Source organism: Sebastes fasciatus, chromosome 20 (genome assembly GCF_043250625.1).
Source record: "Sebastes fasciatus isolate fSebFas1 chromosome 20, fSebFas1.pri, whole genome shotgun sequence".
NCBI classification, from domain to species: Eukaryota; Metazoa; Chordata; class Actinopteri; order Perciformes; family Sebastidae; genus Sebastes; species Sebastes fasciatus.
The window spans coordinates 21,063,203-21,086,329 of record NC_133814.1 but is presented as its reverse complement, the minus strand read 5'-3'; the positions used below and the strand labels follow the sequence as shown (position 1 = coordinate 21,086,329).

Here is a 23,127-nt window from a genome sequence, read left to right as displayed (position 1 = left end):
ATTACAATCAGTTATCATGAGATAAAAACACATTCTTTTTTATTGTTTTTAATTAAACTTTTTATCACAGCGATCTGAAAGCTCACATTTACAGACAAGAGAACTCTGCTCAGCAAGCAAATACATTAAAATAAAATAAAAGAACCTTTTTGTCTGGTGAGGTCGAAGGAAAATGATAAGGACAGTTCAGGGAATCGCAGTCTCCTTATCTTGATCCGAGCGTTGTGTCACACACACCAGGGGTCAGAACACCGCTATACACGTTTCTGCTTGAGCTCATGGAAAGAATAGAACATGCATCAGACTATTTACAGCAAACTAATATACATAGACAGCTTGAAAACCATACGCCCTCAAATATCCTCAACTTAGAAGTCTTCTTAAATTAAGTATCATACAGTTTATACCTTCATTTCTGTAAAGATAAGTAGGGCATCTCTCTGGTAGCAGGTGAAACTGAGAACTAACCGTCCCTTTTTAGATATTCTTTATCCGAGAAAATAAAATAAAACGTTACAGACAAATGGTCTATAACTTTTCCCACATATACAAATAACTTGGATATTCTCATTATTTTACTTTCTCTATCACCCAAACTCCAGATATGGAGTTTTTATTTTTTGTTGCAGTAGATTCGACTTAATGTGTGCAAGACCAGTGGATTAAACTGGCTAATTTAGAGATATCAGACTTTAATATTTTTTTTTTTTTATGATGTGAAATACTTAAATATGATCAGACTTGCTTCTCTAACAAACCCGAGCTGGACTGAGTGGAACATCTGAGTCAGTATATACAACTTGTGCTAGAAAGTCTATACATCACCAGTTTAAAAACATCGTTTGCTCTTCATATTGTCATTCATCACCGCTTTGTAAATCATATAATAATAATAATAATAATAATATTTTCTATGATAGTCTAGTCTCACTGGTCAGAGGTCTTCCTCGTCACGCACCCACTTTCTCCAAATTCAACAATCGTAACAACAAAGTAAGTAAAATACATAAAGTGCACCCTTAGTTAAGAACTTAACAGGCATTTTTAGTGCAGAAGTGGCGGAATAAAAATGCATTGTGGGTAAAAAGAAACGACACAGAGTAATGCAGGAGGAGGGGAAACGTCTGTAACAGTGGTCGTGTATGCATTTGCTTGCTTTTAATCGCTGAGCGCTTTCCATGTTAACCCATCACTAGCATACACTCTCTTAGCGTAATCACGTACGGAGGAGGGACAAAGGCGAACTTTGATACAAACATGATAAAATCACCACATCACAACAGGATTTTTCTGTTCATCATTTGACCCGTTCATTCATTCATTTACAAATCCTGCAGCCAAAGACTCAAACCAGAAATTATTGCACTCAAGGCCAAATACTGCAATCTGTCCTCAAAACAAGTTTGATGAATTCTGCAAAAACAAAACTATAAAACTATAGCAACGGATGCTTTTCCTGTTTATATAAGCAGATGATTAAAGCTGTTTATGATTTAATATGTTAAGAAAACGTAAGAGAATGCAGCCTTGACACTAACGGTGTATCATGACATCTGTGATACTGTAATGATACTAAAAAGAAATCATAATTTATGTATCTGAACCTCAGAAATGAGGTGAAGTGACTGGTTTAAAGTTATTAAATCAACCAAAAATAGGTGCAAGGACCATGTGCATTAGTTGGATTTTCATTCTGACTAAATCATTTTAATACCAGCTTGACCTTTAAAAAGTGCTTACATGCACTTTGTGGTACTCTGGGTAAGATTTGAATCTCTCTGAGTGTTTATAAACTTGGAGCTAAAAACAGTTTGACTGACAGGAAATGAATAAGCCTCTCCAATGTGAGGATTTGCTGCTTTTCTTTGTTTTTATATCATTAACTGAATATCTTTCAGTTTTGGATTGTTGGTGGGACGAAACACGTTATTATATTGGGTATATTTTACGGAAAAAATGAGAATCTGAAGAAGAAAATACTTGTTAGTTGCAGCATTCAGATCATTGAGGACGTATTGCAGCATAGAAAAGCCCTTTCTTGCATTAAACCACGACAAATCTTTTTTATTTTGACACAAAAGAGGTAATTATATCACTCAAAGTTGGTCGATGTCCCTCATTCGTTACCCTGGTCGGGTTTTCCACATCCATATGACTAGCAGTGGGACACAAAGGCAGGGTTAACAGAATACAATTCAAACGCAAACTATGTTTTCTTTCTATGTACAATATATAACTTAATTATAAATATTGTCATTTTTCTCTAAGTACTGAGTTGTTGAGCCATTTTTGTATTTTCTGAGCAATGTACAGTATTGAACATATAATATTGTGTTACATAGAATAGAGCCTACTAGCAACCTTGGTTAAGAGCACACTTTGAAAGAACAGAAGATGGATACAGAGTCCACAAGTAGAGTCCGATGATTAGTACTTTCACTCTCGCAGTCCCACCTGTTGTTGTGTTCACTCGTGGGAACGTTTGTGCCACGCAACGTTTTGGAAGTGCACTGGTCTTTGATTCGGTTTGAGATCAGAACTTGAGGACCCTCCTGTTATGCCACCTGTGTGCAGAGTATGATAATGAAATAGTCGCTTCTCACTGTTAGTTATGTTTTTAAGATAATGTCTAATACCCTAAGTGTGTTTCTCTCTGACCGTCTCCGATGAGTTCTTTAAGATGTCCATGTCACATACACGAGGGTCAGCAGCATCGGCTGTTGAGCTAAATATCTTTCTCCTCTCACTCCCACTAACAAAGTCCAGCTCAACCGACCAATCACAGACAGGCCATCACACATTTGACTCCACAAATGGTCTCTTTGGTTTGATGGGGGAGGTGGGGCCTTGGGTCCGGGAGTCACGCGACAGCTGGCGGTACATGTTGTCCTGGTAGGCCTGTGCCACGGGCAGAGTCCTCGCCACCTTCACATCCGGGTAGGTGGGCACCTGGCTGACCCGCTCTAGGATGTCCCCGCTGCCGCGGGAGCCGTTGGCCAGCTTGCCCAGCGAGGGGGGGCTCTGGGTGTAGTAGTCCTCCTCCAGCAGGTGTCCGTTTTGGGCGTTGTTGGTCTTGTTGTAGTAGGCGATGTTTCCCAGCGAGGCGGGGGGACTGTAGGTGGAGCCTTGCTGGACCAGCTGGCCAGGCGAAGTGGGGCTGATGACGGAGTCCATGGAAGTCATGCCCCTGGACCGCGAGGGCTGATGCAGGTACTGCTGAGTCCGCGCCGTCTTGTCTATGATGCCCATGAAGGGTGTGTTCCGAGAGCGGGCGGCCTCGCCCGGATACAGCCCTCCGCCGCCCTGCGAGGGAGAGATGGGAGAGATGTCGTCACAGCTGCGCTCATATGAGGCTTGCAGGGGGATCTCCATCTGCTGAATGGAAGAGGAAGGCCTGAAGCCCGGCGCTAAATTCGAGGTGGATCCAGTTGAGATGTTGTTGCTGGAGGGCGAGAATCGAAGGCCTACGCTCTGAGAATGGATGAGAGGCCTGGGGGTGGGCACGTGCTGCTTCATCTCAGTAGTATTGGCACTTACGGGGCGTCTCACCATGTGTGGGATCTCAGGAGAGCCCAGCTGGCAGGGGGGCATGGCATTGGCTCGCTCCAGAACGTGTTCAGAGACCGGGTAGTAGGCGGCCGACTGGCTGCGGCTTATCTGAGGCGTCTGGCTGTAACGGATTCCCCCCGGGCCCCCGCTGCTGGCGCGGTAGGCAGAGGAGGGGCGCTGGGGTAGATCATCCTTCAACAGGCCCGACTCCATAACCCCTCCTCGGCCGCCGTGCTGACAGAGGGCCCCAGAGCTGTGGCTGGCCTGGACCTGGGGCATAGACCGTCCATCCAGAGAAGGCTGGTACACCAGACGGCTCTCTACATCCACCGAACCCCCCTGGTAGCGGCCACCCATGGAGTGACCCATCTGGCCAGCGTAGATGCTGTTGCCCATCACATTACTGGGCTGGTTTGTGCGGACTATCTGGGCTATAGAAGGCTGCAGACGAAGGCCTTGGGCTTGGTGGTGCTGGGAGGACAGAGAGGGCTGAGAGCTCAGCTGGAACGAGCGCTGGCTGCTCATCTTAGAGAGGGGAGATTTGGGTCGCCCGGGGAGCTGCTCTGTCTGGTAGCGCACAGGCGACCCAGACTGGGACCTGTACAGACAAACACTCTCTACTGGCGGACTGGCTCTGTACTGAGCAGCCCGACGTAAAGGGGAAGGCGGCGGGCTCTGGTGATCCATCCCCTGACCCCCGGAACCTATAGAAGGCGGGCTGAAGCCATAGGACGACTGGTGCACCGGGGAGGTATGAGGCGGGCTGTGTCGGTAGTGGTTCTGATGTGTCGGGGAGAGGGAGGGCGATGTGGGCTGGTAGGACCCGCGGGTTGGAGAGGACATGGAGGAGGAGGTGGGGTGGTATTCGTAGGGCTGGCCCATAGGCGAACCTCCAGTTAAGTAGATCTGATCTGGGTGTGTCGGGGAGAGCGGCGGGCTCTGAATGATGGGAAGGCTGGAGGGATTGGAGAGAGACTCGGGTGGGGGCAGACACACAGACATGGCCTCCAGCTCCTGCTCCAGGTAGTCCTCGTCCTCAAACAGGTCCTGGACGGGCTCCATGTCCTCCAGACGGGGCTCCGGGGGAGGGGGAAGAGGCATGGACAGGGACAGGGACAGGGACTCCTCGTCTTCTGGGGGAGGCGTAGGAGGAGGGGAGGGAGGAGGCTCCAGCTCCAGCTGCTGCTGCTCCTCCTCGTTGAGCTGGTGGTACTCCTCCTCCACCCTCTGGAGCAGCCGCTGGATCTCTCGGTTGTTGGGGCACACTCTCATGGCTTCATTTAGGTCCTCTAAGGCTTCAGGAAATTGTCTGTAAATAAGAGAATGATGGTTAATTTTAGGGAAAAAGTCATATTTGTAACAATTGACAAGACATCCAGATCTGTATTGAGGAGCATATTGGAGTCATAATGCTCGTGCAGTGTTAATTTCGTTAACGAAAACTATGACTAAATATGCTTTTTTTCCATGACTAAGACGAGAAGAGACGGCACCGGTGTTATTAAACATTAACGGTGACGATATCAAACATGCAATATTATTGACGAAAACAGACAAATTGTAGCTTAAAAAATAAAAACTTTACTAAAATCTGTCTTTATTTTCGTCTTCTTCCACCTTCTCTTCCCCTCTCTCTGTCACTGTCGCTCTCTCAAGCACACACACATGCAAACCATGCACTGTGATGGCGCTCAGTCCGTCTCTGCCCTTCTTGTCTCAGTCCTGACTATTGTGCAACTATAATGCACAAGTTGGCGGTTTGTGGGTTAACGCATATTTTTGCATGTTGGGCGGTGCAGATTGGCTCTCATAACGGGCCGGGTGGGTGCGACCGGTGGGTGGGAACGTGCATCACTAATGAGCATAGTCAGGAGGACACAGAATAGCAAAGCTGCATTCTTAAGGCCTTCACACACACATCGGGGGCGTGATGAATATGACACAAAAATGCGAAATATTCGCCTGCAACTCAATCCGTTACGCACAATGTGATTGGTTGATGCCATTCGTGGTGCAAAGGCTCAGAAAAATCGGCCTCATTTAAAAAAAAAAAAAGTATGTCGCTTTTCGCTGCATAATGAAAAAATGAAAGTACTCTTGACAATAAAAAAAAAACTGTTATATACTGATGTGCAAATTATTCGCAAAAAAATGCTGGCGGTGTGTAAAGGACTATAATCATTCAACCTGTGTTTTTCATAACATAATAATAAAATAAAATCTTATGTGAAGTAAGTTTGACAAAAATGACAAAATAGACTAGATTGACAGAAATGTTCAATATAATCTGATGATTGAAAAAGGACATTTTAATATATAATAATATATAATAAAAAAAATAGCTGACAAAATAAACAGAGAAAACATTTTGACTAAAAGAAACGACTAAAAGGTGACTAAAACATTTTGAATTGTCGGCGACGAAAACTGGACTAAAACTATGAAGGATAAAAATTAATAAAATGTGATAAACTAATAAGCATTTTCATCTAAAATAGCTGCCAAAATCAACTCTGATATGAAAAAGTAAATCTGATATTTAATTGATTATGATGTGTAGAGGAATGGAAGGAGTGTACCTGCTGCTACGCTTGGCGCGTGCTCTGGCATAGTATGCCTCGTACGATTTTGGTTTCAGTTCGAGTGCCTTCGTAGCAAATTCCTCAGCCATCCCAAAGTCCTGGAGAGATACAGAGAAAACAACACCCAACACATATCAAGATATAGGAAAATATAGCCAGCAGCATTATCCTCATTATGTCCAGATGTTAGGTTTGGTTAGTTAATATGATACATGTCCTCCGCAGACTTACGTTCATTTTCCTCCGACATCGGGACAGGTTGAGGAAGAGCGATACTTTGAGTTCCCTGAATGTCTTGAGGTCCTCGCTGAAGCCTTCGCGTGGAAACTTTTTGAGGGCATACTGATAACGCTGCGCTGCCTCCTTCACCTTCCCCTTCTGTTGGGACAAACAGAGGAAAGTCTGGTTATCTCCCTTCACAGTGAAATAAAGAAGATAACCTGAAAACCTTCACAATATAAACTCAGACATAACAATACATTTATCAAAACATTTGTTAATAATTTGTTCTCAGTTTGACCTCAAACTCAGAGAAACAAATCTTATTTTCACTATAGGTTAACTTTGAAAGCCTTATACCTATTTGGTTGCAACATTACAATAGACAGATATACTAAACATGCAGATTCATGATTAACATGTATAACACTAAGAACTTAAATTGTCTACCTTTTCCACACAGTGTGTAGAAAATGATATATAATGTGTATTATATTTTTATATATTAAATAAAAACAATATCCTTTAAGAAAAACTAAACTGAAACTATATTGCCTGGTTAAAAAACAAATAAAAATGGACATAAATTAATTTAAATTTTAGTTTACTGTAATAACCCAAAAATAATGTATAATATAATAATAATATAATGTATAAAATATATCATTTATGTCTAGTGACATTGACCCAAATCTATACTGCTCACAACAGTAGGAAATAATATAAGTACAAAGTTCTAGAAAAGTAATTTTTCTTGAACTGGTATGTTATTTTCATATTTCCACACTTAAAAGATATCTATCATATCACAGAACAATGATATGTGAGCTCCAGAGTGCAGAGTGTGTTCACTGACCTTGTAGTAGCTGTCCCCCTCCTCGATGAGTTTGCTGAGTAAGATGATCATGATGTCGGGTTTGGAGGTGGCCATGGCCCATGTGGCTGGACCTGAGTAACACAGGAAGGAGCAGATGAAAACAAAAACACAGTGAGAGAGACACACAGCAATAAGCAGAAGTGGAAGGAGGAAGGAAGGAAGGAGCGACTGGGAGTCACACTACACACAACAATAATAACAGGGATGAGGACAACAGCCAAAATGGGGGAATGGAGGAGAAAAGACAGGCAATCCACTGCAGAGAAAAGATTACGAATCTGCTCTGACACCTCGAGAACTCTGTGACCTCGCTATGGGACATCAGGCCTGGGTCAAATACTGTTTGCCAATAATTAAGAGTGTTTTTTTAACCCTTTTTAACTGGGAGTGGAGTTTGTCTAATTAGAGTGCAGAATGAGCACACTTTGAATTGTTTTCCAATGGTTGATTAAACTTAATTGTAGCAATTATCTGCAAATGTGTTTTGGCCCAGGCAGAGTAGATGTTGAGTACAAAACAAAAAAAACAACACTGTCATGTCTTTCTACTGAGACACATTTTCTGTCTTGTCAAGAAGTGCAGATGAACAGTCGTTCTTTGTGCTACTGACTGATTCAGGGATGTGATCAAGAACAGCAGGAAAAACGTTTATTTAAAAAGGAAAAAAAAAGAAATCCCTGCAGACTGACTGAAAAATCGAACACTGAAACTGAAGTGTCTTTTCTGTATCTGCGCAACAGCAATCCTTGACACATATACACACACCACAAGAGATGAAAAGGAAGGGGATCTTGCACAAGGAGACACAGGGCAGGTACGATCAACAAGAGAGGCAAGCAGGAGGGATATAGCGGAGCTCTGCAGGCGTTAGCTGTCCTCTGAGCTGCTGCTGCTGGTGCTGGTAGTGGTGGTGAGGGTAGGAATGCTGCTGACTGGCCTAGCTGACACTGAGGAAACGTCTGGAAGATGGACGATGCACAGCACAGTGGTTTATCACCTCAGTCTGTGGTGGCGGTGGCACAGAGGAATTACAAATACATGCACTTCCGCTAAATCACGACCACGCAAAGTGTTACTGAGGGCTTCCGTCATGCATCTGTGGAATGGGAAGGTCGACACCTCGATGCGACGTCACAGGCTGGAGGGCCGGGCATGCTGTCATGTCATTAACCACTTGGATGTTAGCATCTACCTCTAGGCAATCCCGACTGCGTCACTGTCAGTGCTAATACCTTTGCATGTTATTATTTGTCAGTTTGAGAAGGTTTTGGGAGCTAAGCTGGCCTGCCGACACTTAGGACGACACAGACAACACAGAGAGAGGAGATAGAGCTGTCAAAATGCCTGGTGGGGTGAGAAGTCGACAGCCTTGGCTTTACCTCGGGGCCGACTGGGCAGCGTCTGACATCCTGGGGCCGGAGAGAGAGGCGGGGGATGGGTGAAGGAGGGGGAGAAGGAGGAGGAGGAGGAGGAGGTCATGAGCAAGGGAAGGAGTGTGAGTGGGAGGGCAGAGCGAGGGGGGGGAGAATTGCCAGAGAGAACAGATAGAAACAGCGAGAAGGTGAAAGAGAAAAAGAGGTGATGGTGGTGGAGGAGGAGAAGTGAGAAAAGGAACACAAAAAAGCAGCAGTGAGAAGCGGAGATAAGTGGCTCAGCAAAAAAAGGAAAATAAAAACTGAATAGAAACATCGCAAGCGCTAATAACAACCTGTCTCTGAGCAACCGCAGAGGAATCGAGAGAGAGGATGTGATTGAGAGAGAAACAAGGAGATAGCGTGAGCGAAAGAGACAAACAGACAGAGAGAGAGAGAGAGAAATAGCAAAACAGTACAATAAAAAGAAACACACATCAGAGCCATAAATAGCCGAGGAGAAGCAGCACGATGCGGCAGTGGGGGGGCGGATGACATACAGTAGCAGGAAGTGGTTAAAGCTACATGGAGACACAAAGCTGAATCCATGGCTTAGAGCAGTAAAATGCTACAGTGCTCATTAATGACCAGCAGGAAGTGCGTACGTAAAAGAAAGTGCGTTTTCATCTTTGGATTCTCCCTTTCATGCAGCTCATGCTTGAACTCCAATGCATGACCTTTTCAACCAAAATACAATCTCAAGTTGTCTCATTTCACGGCAGGCAAATAACCTTTTATTATGGCGCTACGGCACGTAGACGAGGTCCTTTGTGAGCTAAACGGTAGGCTCTTTACTCTGTCAAACCCGCTCTTACCTATCTTGGCTCCTTTCTTGAGCAGGGCGACCACCACCGACGTGTTTCTGCAGCCCACCGCCCTGTCGAGAGGACGCATCCCGCTGTAGTCTACGTGCTCTATCATGGCCCCGTGGTCAACCAAGAACTGGACCTGAAGAGACAGAGAAATGTGATGAGAATAGCTTTTAAAAAAGAATCATATGTTGTCCAACATCCATCAGCTGGATTCTCACAATGTCACAAGATCAAGCGAGAATCGCAGTATCAAATGTCACAGGAAAATCCATCTCGCCAAGGCTTCAAGTAATGCGTTTTTGTCCTTCTGCAGTGAAGGTCAAACATCAACGTGAAGCCAAGCACATTCCTGAGCTGATGGAGACTTCAAGGTTCGATATACAGCTCCTTTCATTCATGGATTGACACTCTTACCACTTCAGAGTCGCCGTAGAAGGCAGCCAGGTCGAGGGGCGTGCGTCCGTTCTTGTCTGCGTGGTCGGTGGCGGCTCCGCTCTCCACCAGGCAGCGGACGACGGGTAAATGTCCTTTCAGACAGGCCCAGCTCAGAGCGGTCAGACCCTCCTTATCCATCAGAGACAGAGAGGCTCCTGGGGAGGAGAAATTGCAGCAGTGAGACGCAGCCAGACGACTTTCACTCTGAATTCTTTTCATAACTAACTGCTTAATTCATTGGGATGGATTTTTTAAAATCTGCCGCTGATTTAATTTGGCTGTAATTATTGTAAACATCATTTGAAAACTGTAATTACGCTCATTTTTATTAGTGCAGTGGCTGTGAGTTTTTTCTATGCAGAACTACGGGGTTTAGAAAAAGAAAACACATCAAGTATTCTAAGCTCATACGTTAGAATCTGAATACAAGCACTTTAGTAAATCTTCCTATTCATGTATTGTTTATGTTTATGAAGTTCTATTGGTACTCTTGTTTTATATTTGTTGTTTTAAATGTTTTTAATCTCATCTATAGCACCTTACCTTGAGCTAGTAAAAACTCAACAGTCCCCAGGTGTCCCTCTGAGGCAGCCATCATTAGAGGAGTACGACCCTGCTTGTCAGCCAGGTTGACATCTGCGCCGTGTGTGAGGAGGAGGTCCACGATCTAAAACACCCCAAATACAGCACCCATGTCGTCATATAACAGAAACTGGAGTGCTTGTGAGATGAAGAAATGATAATTTTGTATGCAATCAAAAGGAAATAAAAGTGAGGATCAGGTGGCCACTAACCTGCCAGTGTCCCTGTCGGACGGCGCTGAACAGCGGGACGATGCCTCGTCTGTTGGGCTGGGCCACCGCCGCCCCCTGCTCCAGTAACAGACGACAAACCTCCAGCTTCCCCCGACCAGAGGCTGCGGTCAGAGCTGGATGCGACAAACACACAATGAATCAGAGGTGAGATGAGGAGAAGTAGGGTAAATGGTGGTGGTTAGAAATCAGATTTTTATTTCTTTTGAGCTCCTTCATATAGAGTTTTACACAGACATGATTCTTGTTGGAAGAGGTGGGTGTTGGCTATTATTGAGTAATTATTAAACCTGCAATAACTCATTTATTTGGCCACTTGGGGGTGGTGAAAACTTATTTACACATCCAGCAGCTACAGAGCAACATTATCATTATCATTCATTTGGAGTCACGTTTCTGTCCACCTGATGAATGATGAAATTCAAATATTCAATCTCTTCCAGCTCCTGAGGGAAATATATCTGGCCATATAGCAGCTAAATGCTCCACTGTGCTCACCAGCTAGTCGCTAACTGTGTCTGAGCTGGTAGTGTACGGTGGGGTTTCAGAGGAGAGGAGAGGAGAGGAGAGGAGAGGAGAGGAGAGGAGAGGAGAGGAGATGATACCCTTGAGATCTTGTGGAAGCAAAGGCCTTTGAAAATACATCTTCTCAAATTTAATGATTATAATTGGAATAATTTAAGCAGAGTGAACAAATCTCTTTTAAGCAGAGTGGTAGCAGCTCCAGAGGGGATGACCCCAGTTTCAACTATAGCCCGACTCACACTGGATTTCTGAGGCCGAAACTGATATCGATATTTTTGGAGTTTAAAAACATTTGATAAAGATCTAGTACAGGATTATAGCATTTTTTTTAAATCATACACACATCACAAACTAACTTAAAAAATAACAAATGGATCCCTTAGACTTTTTTTTAAAGAATTATATCCAAGATACATACGTGGGCTGCCCCATCGTAGTCTATTAGTCGGATAATCTGTTGTTTTGTACTTAGTCGACTAAGATTTCTTTAGTGAATTAGTCATTTTTTATGCTTTTTTCATGCTGAATGACTTATTCCTAAGAAACTTATGAGCACATCTCTGGTAAACACCAGATTTAAAGTGGTGCTTTTGTGTGATTCTTTGTGGAGAAACTCAGTTTTACAGATCTGTCAATTAAATCAACTAATAAATTAGTCGACAAAATCGTAGGAGTGTTAGTCGACTATGAATTTCTTTGGTCGAGGACAGCCCTGATACATAGTAAGTGGGACATTTTACAGTTGAAAAATCAACTCGTCAGTGCTCTCTGGAGGACCAACAATGGAACGGTGACAGTGTCTCTAGTTTGACATTTATTATTTGTCGTCCAACATACACTGATACCGATATAGCTCTAGCTTCAACCTACTCATTCTTTGCTGGAAGAACACTTTAAGTTCAGTGAGTATATCTGTACATACGTACTCTCCCTTCGGCAGTTAAAGAATAATGTATTTCCAGTTGACCTATCCAGTAACACTGGGATTAAAAATCATCTTCCAGAACAACTGCTGTCCCTCTGATGCCTTCTAAACAATGAAACTACGGCCGAGTGAGTACAAGTCCCCGTCTTCAACTGACGACGAGAAGCAGCCTTTCTAACGCTGCAGCGGGGGAATAAGGCTGGCAATGAGGTTTCATAGCTTCAGGTTGCAACGATACATTACATTTCTCCCAACACGCTGCCACAGGGCAATCAGACTAGTCATTTCTAAGCACCCTGGAGCACACTCATACCTCCCCCTCCCTCCTCCTGTGTGTGAGTGAGCCCAGCCCCGTCTGTGCTCCAATGACACCACTGCACTGCCATCAGCATCTGACGCAGCAGCAGCAGCAGCAGCAGCAGCAAGCAGACACACAAGAACGATCTCTCATATCCGCACTGCAGCGCTCTGCCTCGCAGAGCCACACGGAAAAACCTTCTCAAAAAGCACCTCCTTAAAAAGATCCTTTAAAAAAAAAATACATTGAATTGTTCGTATTGTTCACATTTTGTCCAGATATTTCACAACTACCTGAACCAATAAGCGTTCACTGTCATCTGTCTGGGTTTTATTGGTGTAATGTCTGTCTAGAGTAGTTAAGTATTCCCACCTGTCTCCCCCCACAGGGTGTCAAAGTTATTGATTTGAGCCCGCTCCACCTCCTCTTCATCCTTCTCTGGCAGGTCCAGCAGGTAGGACACAATCTGACGGGGGGGAAAGATTCGAGATGACAGAGATTAGGTTCGCTATAAACAGACTCATGTTAGAAACAAAATAAATTATAAGAATTAAACCAGTTGTTATCATGAATCTACTTTCTTTTGAATGGAATCTAATTTAGTGTAGTCTGATCTAATAGGCTGAATTTTAGATGATTTAAGGCCTTTAGACACTGGGGGTGTTTTTTTCCCATGCAATTAATTCGCACATGAATATATTTTTTCATTGGCCCTCTTTACATCTCTCTACGCCCCTAACTTATTTTCCCTTCCATCATACTCTTGCTCGTTCCCCTTTCTCATATTCAAATTTACTGCTTTGCAAAGAGCTTTGTTACATTTTTAATGAGCTTTCTCTCTCTCTCAACCTGTTGGACAAAGCACTTCACCATCTGATTCTGTCTCTCCCCGACACTCTGAACATTTAGTCAGGAGTGTGTTTTGAAAAATGCATTGCAGTAAATCGTGACAAAATGCAATATGTGCAGTATCACTAAGAAAAGTACCGCCACACTTCTCTGCAATGAGCTTTTAATACGTGTTTATATAGTGTAAAAACTGTTGCAGATGCAGACAAGAGTCTGCGTCCTGTGAAACAGTAGTGGTTTGTTTGCCTTCAGCTCACACACTAATCATCATCGACATTTTAGTGCTGTCTGATTCTTCTTGCATCCCCTTTTTCTTCCTGACAAAAGCTGTTCTGGTATTAAAAATGACTGACATACTGCAATGTAAGCTCAAATGAGAAGTTATGGTCGTTTATTGCATTACTGAATTTATTTTACTGAAAATATTGGAGTGAATGTGGAACACAAAACCACAGAACGTCTTAATAATGAGTAAATCTGGCATTTTAATATTTTCTTTTTTTGCCCCTGCAGATTTAAAACCAAGCAAAATCTACCTCAACAAATGTAGAACTCCAAAAGGCAAAATTGCCAATATAAGTGTTGGAGTTAAAGACACTGGAGAGCCTGATAATGAAAATCATTACACCTCCTCCCTCCCTGCTGTACCTCTGTGTATCCCATACTGGCTGCAGCGATGAGGGCCTGCTGGACCGCGTGGCTCTTGGTGAAGGCCACCTGTTGTTGGGTTTGTGGCGACTGCTGCTGCTGTGATCCCATGCTCCAGTCACACTGGATGAGGAACTTCACCACCTCCATGTGGCCCCTCAGCGCTGCGTGAACCAGAGCGCACTGGCCGTTCTTATCCAGGTGCTCCACCTGTTAAACGGGACACGGAGTTGATCAGGAAAACAAATTGCAAGGAAATGTATCTGTCGTTATCAACAGGGTCCAGTTGCATAAAAATAGACCTAGTCTTTGTCTTGAATATAACGTTAAGCCAGAGACACTTAAAATTACCGGTTGCATAAAGATTCCCTATGAGTGACTAATGTAAGACTAACTAAGACTGACTAAGATAGCCTATTGCGTAATGCATTACGGGTGAAAAAAAGACACTTCACAGAAGAGGAAAAAAGGCGGATGCAACAGCAACAACGACACCACACCTAGTGTGGGAGAAAATAACAGAAAAGGTTAACGGAATAAATCCAACGGTCGTTGGAACCGTTAAAGATGTTCAGAAAAAATTCAAGAATATGTTACAAGAATCCAAAAAAAGTAATGAATAAACAGTTGAAATAGTTTGCTAAAATTCAGCTGAAAATAATATATGCAACTGGCCCCAGGACATATATCTATTACAAAACACATTCAATCATAACCTTGATCAAACACAGAGAGAAGTCAAACTCTTCCACACTCTCCACATTTCACACACCTTCGCTCTCCTGCGGCAAAGCGCCGTCACAATGGCCATGTGTCCCCCAGCGGCGGCGTAGCCCAGCGGCGTGAGGCCGCTTTCAGACGGAGCGTCGACAGAGGCGCCAAACTCGAGCAGCAGAGCCACCATGTCCATGTAGCCCAAATGGGAGTGGACACACAGGACGGGGGCGTTGTTCAGCACCTCCGTACGGTAGTTCACATTGGCACCGCCGAGCATCAGCAGCCGACTCACCTGGACAGAAAAATGAGGAAATGCAAAGTTAACACAGCAGCAAAGTATGGATTCAAATATTGAAACTATCTCAGTCCAGAGAGAGGAAGTTTTTCGGTGAGGCATATTTTGAGGAAGTAGTCTGGATTTGGTACCCAGAACATGTTGAAATATTCTTTAAGTATGACTCCTCTCTGCTATGTTAGCGCCTGTACCTTGATGTTGGGAGTGTAGAGGTTTCGGAGTGAAGAAAGTGCAGCTGAAAGGCCCTCTGTGCTGTAGGATACCCACAAGCCTTGCAAGATGGATGAGGAAACTCCGACTTTCTTGCTGAGACCCTTGAAGAGAGAGAGAGATAGAGTGTAAATATTCATTACTTTGGAGCCAGACCACAGCTGTGCGGGGGTGTGCATGTGTGTGTGTGTGTGTGTGTGTATAGATGTGTGTGCAGACAAATAACGGTATACCTTGAAGATATGTGCTTTGAGGATGTGATGGCCCAGCTCAATAGTCTGCTGTCTGTTCAGCTTGTTCTCCTGCCGAGAGAACCAGAAGGCCAGTAGGGTGTGACCGCTCCTGCAGAGAGGACCAACACAGAATATCTTCAGTACTCGGCGGCTGACTCATCAGGTCATTACATTGCGTTATCACCGGCACAGTAGGCGGTGCAGTCGGCTTTAATTATAATACAGGGAATAACATGTTCCTACATTTCCTCTGGCTAGATAAACATAATGTACCTGTGAGATTTATATTTATACACGACTGATTGACTTCACAGTCGTGTCTGTGGACTCAAAAGTACATTTCAGCACAAGATACAGCAGTACGAAGAATCATGAATCGTCACATTTTTGTTAAAACAGTGATGAATAGTAACTTTTATATGGGGTTAGGTACCCTGTAAATTAATTCCTCGTATTATAACATCAATATATTTCATAATAAATGCTTTTTAATCCGAATCCTGTTAATTGTACTTATTGAAAAACAGCTGAGATTTGTTGATTACATCTTTGTGCAGCAGTAGATGAACATAACATTTACATGCTTTATAAACAGCCTCCTCTTATTATTATAAAACCTGCAACAAGTGGGGATCCTTCTTTTCAAAGACATGATGATTTTAATGTCCTTTTTATGGTCCCTCTGTTTGTAACATCCCCATGACAGGAACTGAAGCTGTTATCTATGTTTACTTCGAAGCCACCAGACTCTTTTGACAAAAAGAGTAATTTTACTTTTTTTACTCCTACTTAACAAAGGAGTTGCTGGTCTACCGCTGCCTCGATCGGTTAGTTTGTTTGTGTTATTGTGTTACTTTGGTGTTTTAAAGTGTTAGTATGGATTCACCAAAGTCACACAATAACACAAACAAACTAACCGATCGATGCAGCGGTAGACCGGTAACTCCAATGTTATGCAAGGTAAAATTACTGTTTTTGTCAATGGAGTCTGGTGGCTTTGAAGAGAGCATAGCTGGATATAAAGGCTTCAGTTCCACGTCAGAAAGGGCTGTCTGACGGCGAGGTAAAGCAGTGAAAATATAATAAATATAGCGCACACTTAACTGATATTGATTTTTTAGGTGGCTAACATACATTTTGCTGCTGCCCCCGTCCACAGCAGTACATTGCTTTGCTCCCATGCCGGTACTCCTGTCTGTTTCTCCAACCTGGGAGCGTGCCGACCCTCATCTACTGTAGGTAATACACTGACTATGGATAAGTACCTCATTCAACCCCACTTCAAAACATCCGAACTATCCCTTTAAGCAAGACGTTAAAGAACTGCTGTTTCCTTAAGAGTTTGAGCATAAACCTTGTTTCTAAACATTCAGTACGATCACTTTCAGCTTCACAGAGACAGAGTCTCTCCTCTGTCGGCCCTCACCTCGGATCGCAGAGGAACTTTGTCTTTTCTCCTTCTTCTCTCCAGATCAGCCACTCCCTGAAGGACGGGTGAACAAACATCCTGGTACCGTCCCTCCTCTTCACCAGGAAGACTGACAGGTTGTCTACACGTTGTTGGAAATCCTCCCAGTCCAGTGTGCCCTGCAGACACAGACATTGTTTCAATGTTATTCGTTATTTATAGCTCAGTTCATGCAGATATTAGTCAGATTTCTAAGCATGGAACAACAATGTTTAGACATTTACGAACACAAAATTAATCCAAAACACTGTGCACATTAACTTTCTCACTGATTTAATGATACAATGCTTTTTGTTTCCTCTTGATAGCAAGCTGAAACCACTATTGCATCTGTCAGACTTCCAGCAAAAAATAAATATTATACATTTTCATTTGAATAAAAGAGCAAGATGCTCTTTTCTTCAAATTGTTAAAGCCCCCCAAAATTGTATTATGTCTAATTTTATATTCTATATTTAATGTCTCTATAAAATATAAATATTTATCACTAAATAAGCATTAATTTTAAAGAAATAAATGCATTAATACATAAGAAAATACATGCATTTAAAAAGTAAAAGAAAATAAATAAAAAAATAAATGTAAAAATAAGTTAATACAATTAAAAAGTAACAAATTAAAACAGAAATATCAATTTATGTCACATTTTATTAATTCATTAATAGCTAAATTTATTTCTTATATTATTTTTGTCAATTTAATTTATTTATTTATCGAGTCATTTATTTATTTATTACTATATTTTTTATTTTGGCAGGTCTCCATAGATTCTGGCTATGTCAAATAAACATTTTATAACATGCTATGAAATTTTGATAGACTCACTAACTCGTTTATTTTAGCTCAAGGACTGAATAAAACTTATTAGCAAGAGATTTACAAGGTAAGTAAAATCTTTTCCCACTTTTTTAAATAAAAATTTAGCTCTTTGGGACCAAGGTAACTTTGGATCACTGAGGCTATTTCATAATACATCAATTCCACTGAAGGCCTTGATCATATCAAAAGTCTTCAAGGTCTGAGGTGTTGTATATTTTAGGATAATTACCTGCAGCGAACCAGAATTGATGGCCTGATATATCTGCTCATCGGTCAGCGGGTGAAGCGAGGCCACGGCCACGTTGAGCAGAGGAAGCGCCCGCTCGAACGATGACTGCGTGGGGAAGCGCATGTTGCATTGCAGCAGGTAGACCTCTGCCAGGTTGACTGGAACCACCTGAGGAAGGAAGGAGAGGATCTGAATCACAATGCCGACTTCGTTCGGAGCGGCAACATGAATAATGCATCGTGTTTGTACAGCGCGTCTTCAACTATTCTATGTGGTCTTCCTCAGAGACGAGAATGTGAATTTATCAGTTGTCACTTTTTATGGAGTCTGGAAGCACTTCTGAATACATGAAATTAAATGAACCTGCGGGTGTGAGATAAAATATTTCATTATGAAATGCACGCTAAAACAATTCCGCTGCATTATTTATCAAAAAGGTGTTCGCTTCTGACTGTCAAAAAGAAGACTTTATGAAACTACTTTAACACACCGAGTGTCAGAGTGCAGGTAAATAAAAAATGCCTTTCCAGTTTTGCCTTTGCAAATTATGATCACCGAGATATTTATTTTAGAAAAGGGGTTTTCAAAGCCTGACATCATCTTCCCCGTTGCTATGGATTCAGTGAGTTATGCAGTGGGCTACAACTTGAGTCCTGCTTTTTTTAGCATATATTTTTATATATTAGCCTATTATTCTTGTATATTTTGACATATTGGCACCATTAAAACTATGACGAATTAGCCACCAGCAGTTCCTGTTTGCAGTGTATCCATGGATGTACAGACAACCATCACTACTTTACTTTGATACTGAAGAAAACTTAAAAACACGATGATTCTCAGGCAAGTTCTGCCGTCATAAGGAGAGTCTTTTTTCTATGATGAGTCTCGCTCTGGTTGTTTTGTGTCTCTTTGTAGTCATTTTGTTTCTCTTTGTGGTTGTTGTGAGCCTTTTTGTAGTTGCTTTGTGTCTCATTTTGGTTGTTTTGCCCCTTTTCATAGTCGTTGTGAGTCTCTTTGTATCTCCTTGTAGCTGTTCTGCATCTCTTTGTAGTCGCTTTGTGTTTTTTTTGTAGTCATTTTGCATTTCTTTGTAGTTGTTTTGTCCTCTTTGTAGTCTTTTTGTGTGTATTTATAGTTGTTTTATGTTTCTCTTCTTCTCTTTTCTTTCTTTTGTTTGTTTTTCATTTTGAGTCTCTTTTAGTGTCATTTTGTAGCTGACACTTTGGGCCCCTGGGCCTGTGCCCGGTAAGCCCGTTCAGTAATCCACCTATGAGAGATAATAAGAGATAATGCTCTTCGGAAACTGTAAGTCACCCTGAATATAACAATGTGTGTATCATATCTGTGTGTTCAGATTTCAGTGAGTTATGACTCAGAGGGAGTACGATTTCTATCGTGAATTGCAGCAATCGGGTGTTAAGGGTTTAAAAGCACCTCAGTTGCCTCCGTGAGCTGTCACAGCTCCAACTGCCGACTGTGTACAATAACTAACTTCCTGTTGTAACTAAAGTCCCTTTTGTTTAACGCAGTATCTTTGCCTCACATATTCCTCTACGCCTCCCCTTTCAACTCTCCCATGCGTCTGCAGTTTGAAAACCTCTGCATTAGATCTATCAGTCTAAGCTAAACTTGTGAAAACCATTACAGTACAAACTAACTCCTTACCTTATAGCTGGAGCTTTTGAGGACAAGGTAGCCCTTCTCGATGAGGTCAAAGGTGAGCTTGAGGTACAGATAGGAGCCCTGGCTCAGGGCCTTGAGGTGGGCGCTGAGCTTGCCGAAGGTGGTGTTGTCCATCTTGCCGTTGAGCGAGATGTTGTTCTGGATCTCCGGGCTGCTGTGGATGCGGTGCAGGATGTAGCCCTGCAGGTCCTGGTCTATGGCGTCATTCTCCTCCAGGCCGTCCAGAGAGATGCGGTGGAACGGCAGCTCGCTGGTGATCTCCTGAACAGTCAGAATCATTCAGTGATATTAGTGATAAATTGCCTACATACTTACTCTCTTAAGGTAAAAATGATTCATATATAAAGGTCAAAAATGAAGTGCTATGAATAACTAGTCTACATCTATTTCTTCCTCATGTATGAAAGGTAATAAGGAGACAAAGACGGCAGAGATGCAACTAAAAAAGACAGATTTTAAAAACATTTCCTCTACATAATAGAGGAAAGATGTGAAGGTCAGAGACTAAGAGGATGTATTCAAGACAAAGTCAAGATTATCAGTTAGTGGAGCCTCCAGTTGATGCAAAAATAACCCGCTGATGAAAAACCTTTTTTAGCTGGCAATAATAGATTAAATATGAAACAGCAGCTCCTAACTGAGCGCCCGTCCTCTCTACCTGTAACGTGGTTCTGACTGTGACCACCAGTTTGAGCCAGGGAGGGAACTTGTTGATGGTTTTGGTGAGGAAGGACACGATGGTGTCTCCGTAGTCCGGCTTGTGGAACTCTGCCTCGTTCAGACCGTCTATGAGGATGATGAGGTCCTCCTCAGAGTTGATCTTCCTCTCTGAAAAAGAATGAGAGCATGAAAACAAGATATTATTTAGTACATTTATATATAAATGATGGAGCTTGGAGGTTCATTCAAGAGCTTTCAACCACATTTTACGTCCTCAGCAGAAGCTCGGAAACAACAAGTACGTTTCTGGCTGAGCCACAAAGTCATATTTCACATCATATTTAAAAACTAATCATCACAGATTTTGTTTTCCGTCTCCATTTAAAATGAAAGCTTGGAACGATATTACCTCTGAAGCTCTGTTTGGTTTAATAAGTTGGGAGCTTTAAGAAAAAAAAAAAAAATCAGTTCCAGCATTGAGATTAAAAACTTTGATCCTGATTATATTGAGCACATTGTGCATGAGAGGCATCTAATATCATGCACCAAGGATTTGAGAATAAATTGAATGCTGAAGTCTGAAGAGGCTTCAATTACAGAATGCCAAAAGCATTGTGTTTGAATGTGAGGCAAAAAATACTCTTAAATTATTACACAATCCAGATTATTGTGAAGAGTGTGAAGACGTTCAGACCAACAGAACAAATAAATCAAAGTTATACCAACTGAATAGAGGCAGAATGACTCATGTAGAGCTAAAGATTACTGTCGTTTTCTAATTCTTCCGAAGTCGATACCCATGTAACGAAAGCCTGTGTTATATGTTTAAATAAATTGTCCCATAAGTATGAGGAGTAGACAGCCAGAGGGAAAAAACTGCCAGTTAGGGAGGTCTGTAAAAGCCCAAATTTGGTTCCTCTGGCACATTTTAATGCCACTATTCCATCATATAGTGATCTTAATTATTGCATATTTGAATGAGTTTGCCTGCCTGATTGTAAACATGCAGTGAATTATTGTCAAGGTGCGTTTTAGCCCACGCAGTCTGTAAATAGCTATTCATTTGTATTCCTAAGAATCATAGACCTTATTATTTATTTATTTATTTATTGACACCTTCACTGTAAAGTTGATCAAGACATGCCACAAAGATGGTTAAGTGTGATGAATTTGAAGTAGTAACTCGGGGCCAACATTATTTCCAAACCTTTGTAAAGTGTATCCAGTGGCTCTAGGACCCCCCTCCTGAAGGAGGCCAGGGGGTCCTGGACGCAGGAGCGCAGACTCAGGATGCTCTGCAGGTGCGGCTCCCTCAGCAGCTGCTCCCTGTAGGCGACCAGGTGCGGCGAGCGGCACAGCAGAGCCGCCACGTTGTGCACAAACTCCGGCACCAGGCAGGTGTAGGCGTTGTCTGCCTGGCAGTAGTGGTACGCCACCACCTGGGGGTGACAGAGAGTTGGGAGAAGATTGCAGCCCGGGTCACTCAAGAGAAATATAAAAGGTGAACACTTCCAGTCCACTTCCGGTAACCATGACCAGCCGTTGGGTATTGAGGATCCGTGTCAGGGAGCATGGGAGTCAGATGACACATTTTTAGAAATAACACTTCTTCCATGGCTCCGTCAGAGCAGAGCCAGCTTTCTCAGCGTCTACTACGGCTACAACTCATTTGGGATTGAGTCAACTTCATGGTGGATGATTGCAGTATAATGAAACATAATACTTCTCGTTTCGCTGTACGGTTTTAGTTATTAATAATTCATCGCTTCCGGCTGCCAGGAGAGACTGATTCAGAGTTAGCTCGTGCATGCTCATGGGTTGGATGACTGTGGCACGAAGGAGTCAAGTGTTAAGCTGTCGTATTTCACAACCATGTACTTGAAGCATGTTTATGATTAAAGAGAGATGTGGCAGCATTAGAGAATAGTTTTCTGGGAGGTCATAGTCAACAAAATAATAGACGCGGCAGGTGTGACCAGGCGCTCCTGGGGACTGAGAGATCACAGAGAGTTTGAATTTTCAGAGGCGGTGGCGGCGATCAGAGGGCAGCGAGGAGGGAAAAAAAGACTAATCAAAATGAAATGCTAATTTTACGGTCACAATGGGATAAAGGCCTTTACAACAAAAGGGGTGAAAAAGGGAGTGAGCTCCATTATTAATGCACAGAGTTAACAAGATCTAATAGCTTGGCTGGGAAATGGCTTTCTGCAGGTATAAATATTTCATTAGGCTCCCTGGCAAAGTTGTTTTTTCTTTTTTAAACACATCTGCATAATGCATCAGGCTGGGACCGGGGATGCAGATGGCTAAGCAGCATGGGAGGGGGACCGAGGTGCGACAGCAGACAGGAAAAAGAGCGGGGAAGGAGGGCCGGTTTCACACATCATGTAGATATACAGTGCAGGTTAAGACAAGTTAATTACTCCAGGAATAGTGTTTTAAAAGACAACATTTAACACAAAAAAAGAGCAGCACAAAAAAGTCCCAACTTATCTCCGCCTGTTTTGAAGCCCAGTATGAGTGGATGATAACTTGCAGGTGGCATGAAAGAGCCGTGTCGTATTTTGGAAAGGCATTTTCAAAAGAGCGAATCATTGGCTAACCTTCCACCTCTGTTGGCACTAATTGAAAAATTAAGACTTTAAAAGGAGCCATTTAAAAATTATCTTGCGGTTTTTCAATTACAGACGGACCGAGGCCAGAACATTCATGCTGAACCACAAACACAATGAAATGTACTATTACGCAACATAGGACCATTTTTTTGTGATTCAGCAATATTTCCTTTTAAGTCATGTATTCAATTTTACTCTTTGATGAAGAAAAAAATTAAAGAAAGAAGTGACAATAAAGTAGAACGCAAATGA

At 42.6% G+C, this 23,127-nt stretch overlaps 1 protein-coding gene across 10 annotated transcripts in view; it reads right to left on the bottom strand.

Moving 5' to 3' along the window:
• Positions 1–24: 24 nt before the first annotated feature.
• tanc2b (tetratricopeptide repeat, ankyrin repeat and coiled-coil containing 2b) overlaps positions 25–23,127 on the bottom strand; it is a 174,419-nt gene continuing 151,316 nt past the window's right edge. For 9 of the 10 annotated variants that reach the window (XM_074619733.1, XM_074619735.1, XM_074619736.1 and 6 more), the window contains 19 exons: positions 21,468–21,699; positions 20,259–20,428; positions 19,583–19,861; positions 17,915–18,082; positions 16,825–16,985; positions 15,399–15,507; positions 15,147–15,269; positions 14,716–14,952; positions 13,944–14,153; positions 12,819–12,912; positions 10,681–10,814; positions 10,430–10,553; positions 9,866–10,041; positions 9,455–9,587; positions 8,607–8,636; positions 7,207–7,298; positions 6,363–6,509; positions 6,129–6,229; positions 25–4,858 (listed from right to left, as the gene is read on the bottom strand). In XM_074619733.1, the coding sequence (XP_074475834.1) occupies positions 2,794–4,858; positions 6,129–6,229; positions 6,363–6,509; positions 7,207–7,298; positions 8,607–8,636; positions 9,455–9,587; positions 9,866–10,041; positions 10,430–10,553; positions 10,681–10,814; positions 12,819–12,912; positions 13,944–14,153; positions 14,716–14,952; positions 15,147–15,269; positions 15,399–15,507; positions 16,825–16,985; positions 17,915–18,082; positions 19,583–19,861; positions 20,259–20,428; positions 21,468–21,699 (4,785 nt within the window). In that variant the 3' untranslated portion in view covers positions 25–2,793. The remainder of the gene's footprint in view (positions 4,859–6,128; positions 6,230–6,362; positions 6,510–7,206; positions 7,299–8,606; positions 8,637–9,454; positions 9,588–9,865; positions 10,042–10,429; positions 10,554–10,680; positions 10,815–12,818; positions 12,913–13,943; positions 14,154–14,715; positions 14,953–15,146; positions 15,270–15,398; positions 15,508–16,824; positions 16,986–17,914; positions 18,083–19,582; positions 19,862–20,258; positions 20,429–21,467; positions 21,700–23,127) is intronic. The other variant, XM_074619734.1, reaches the window with a different exon arrangement.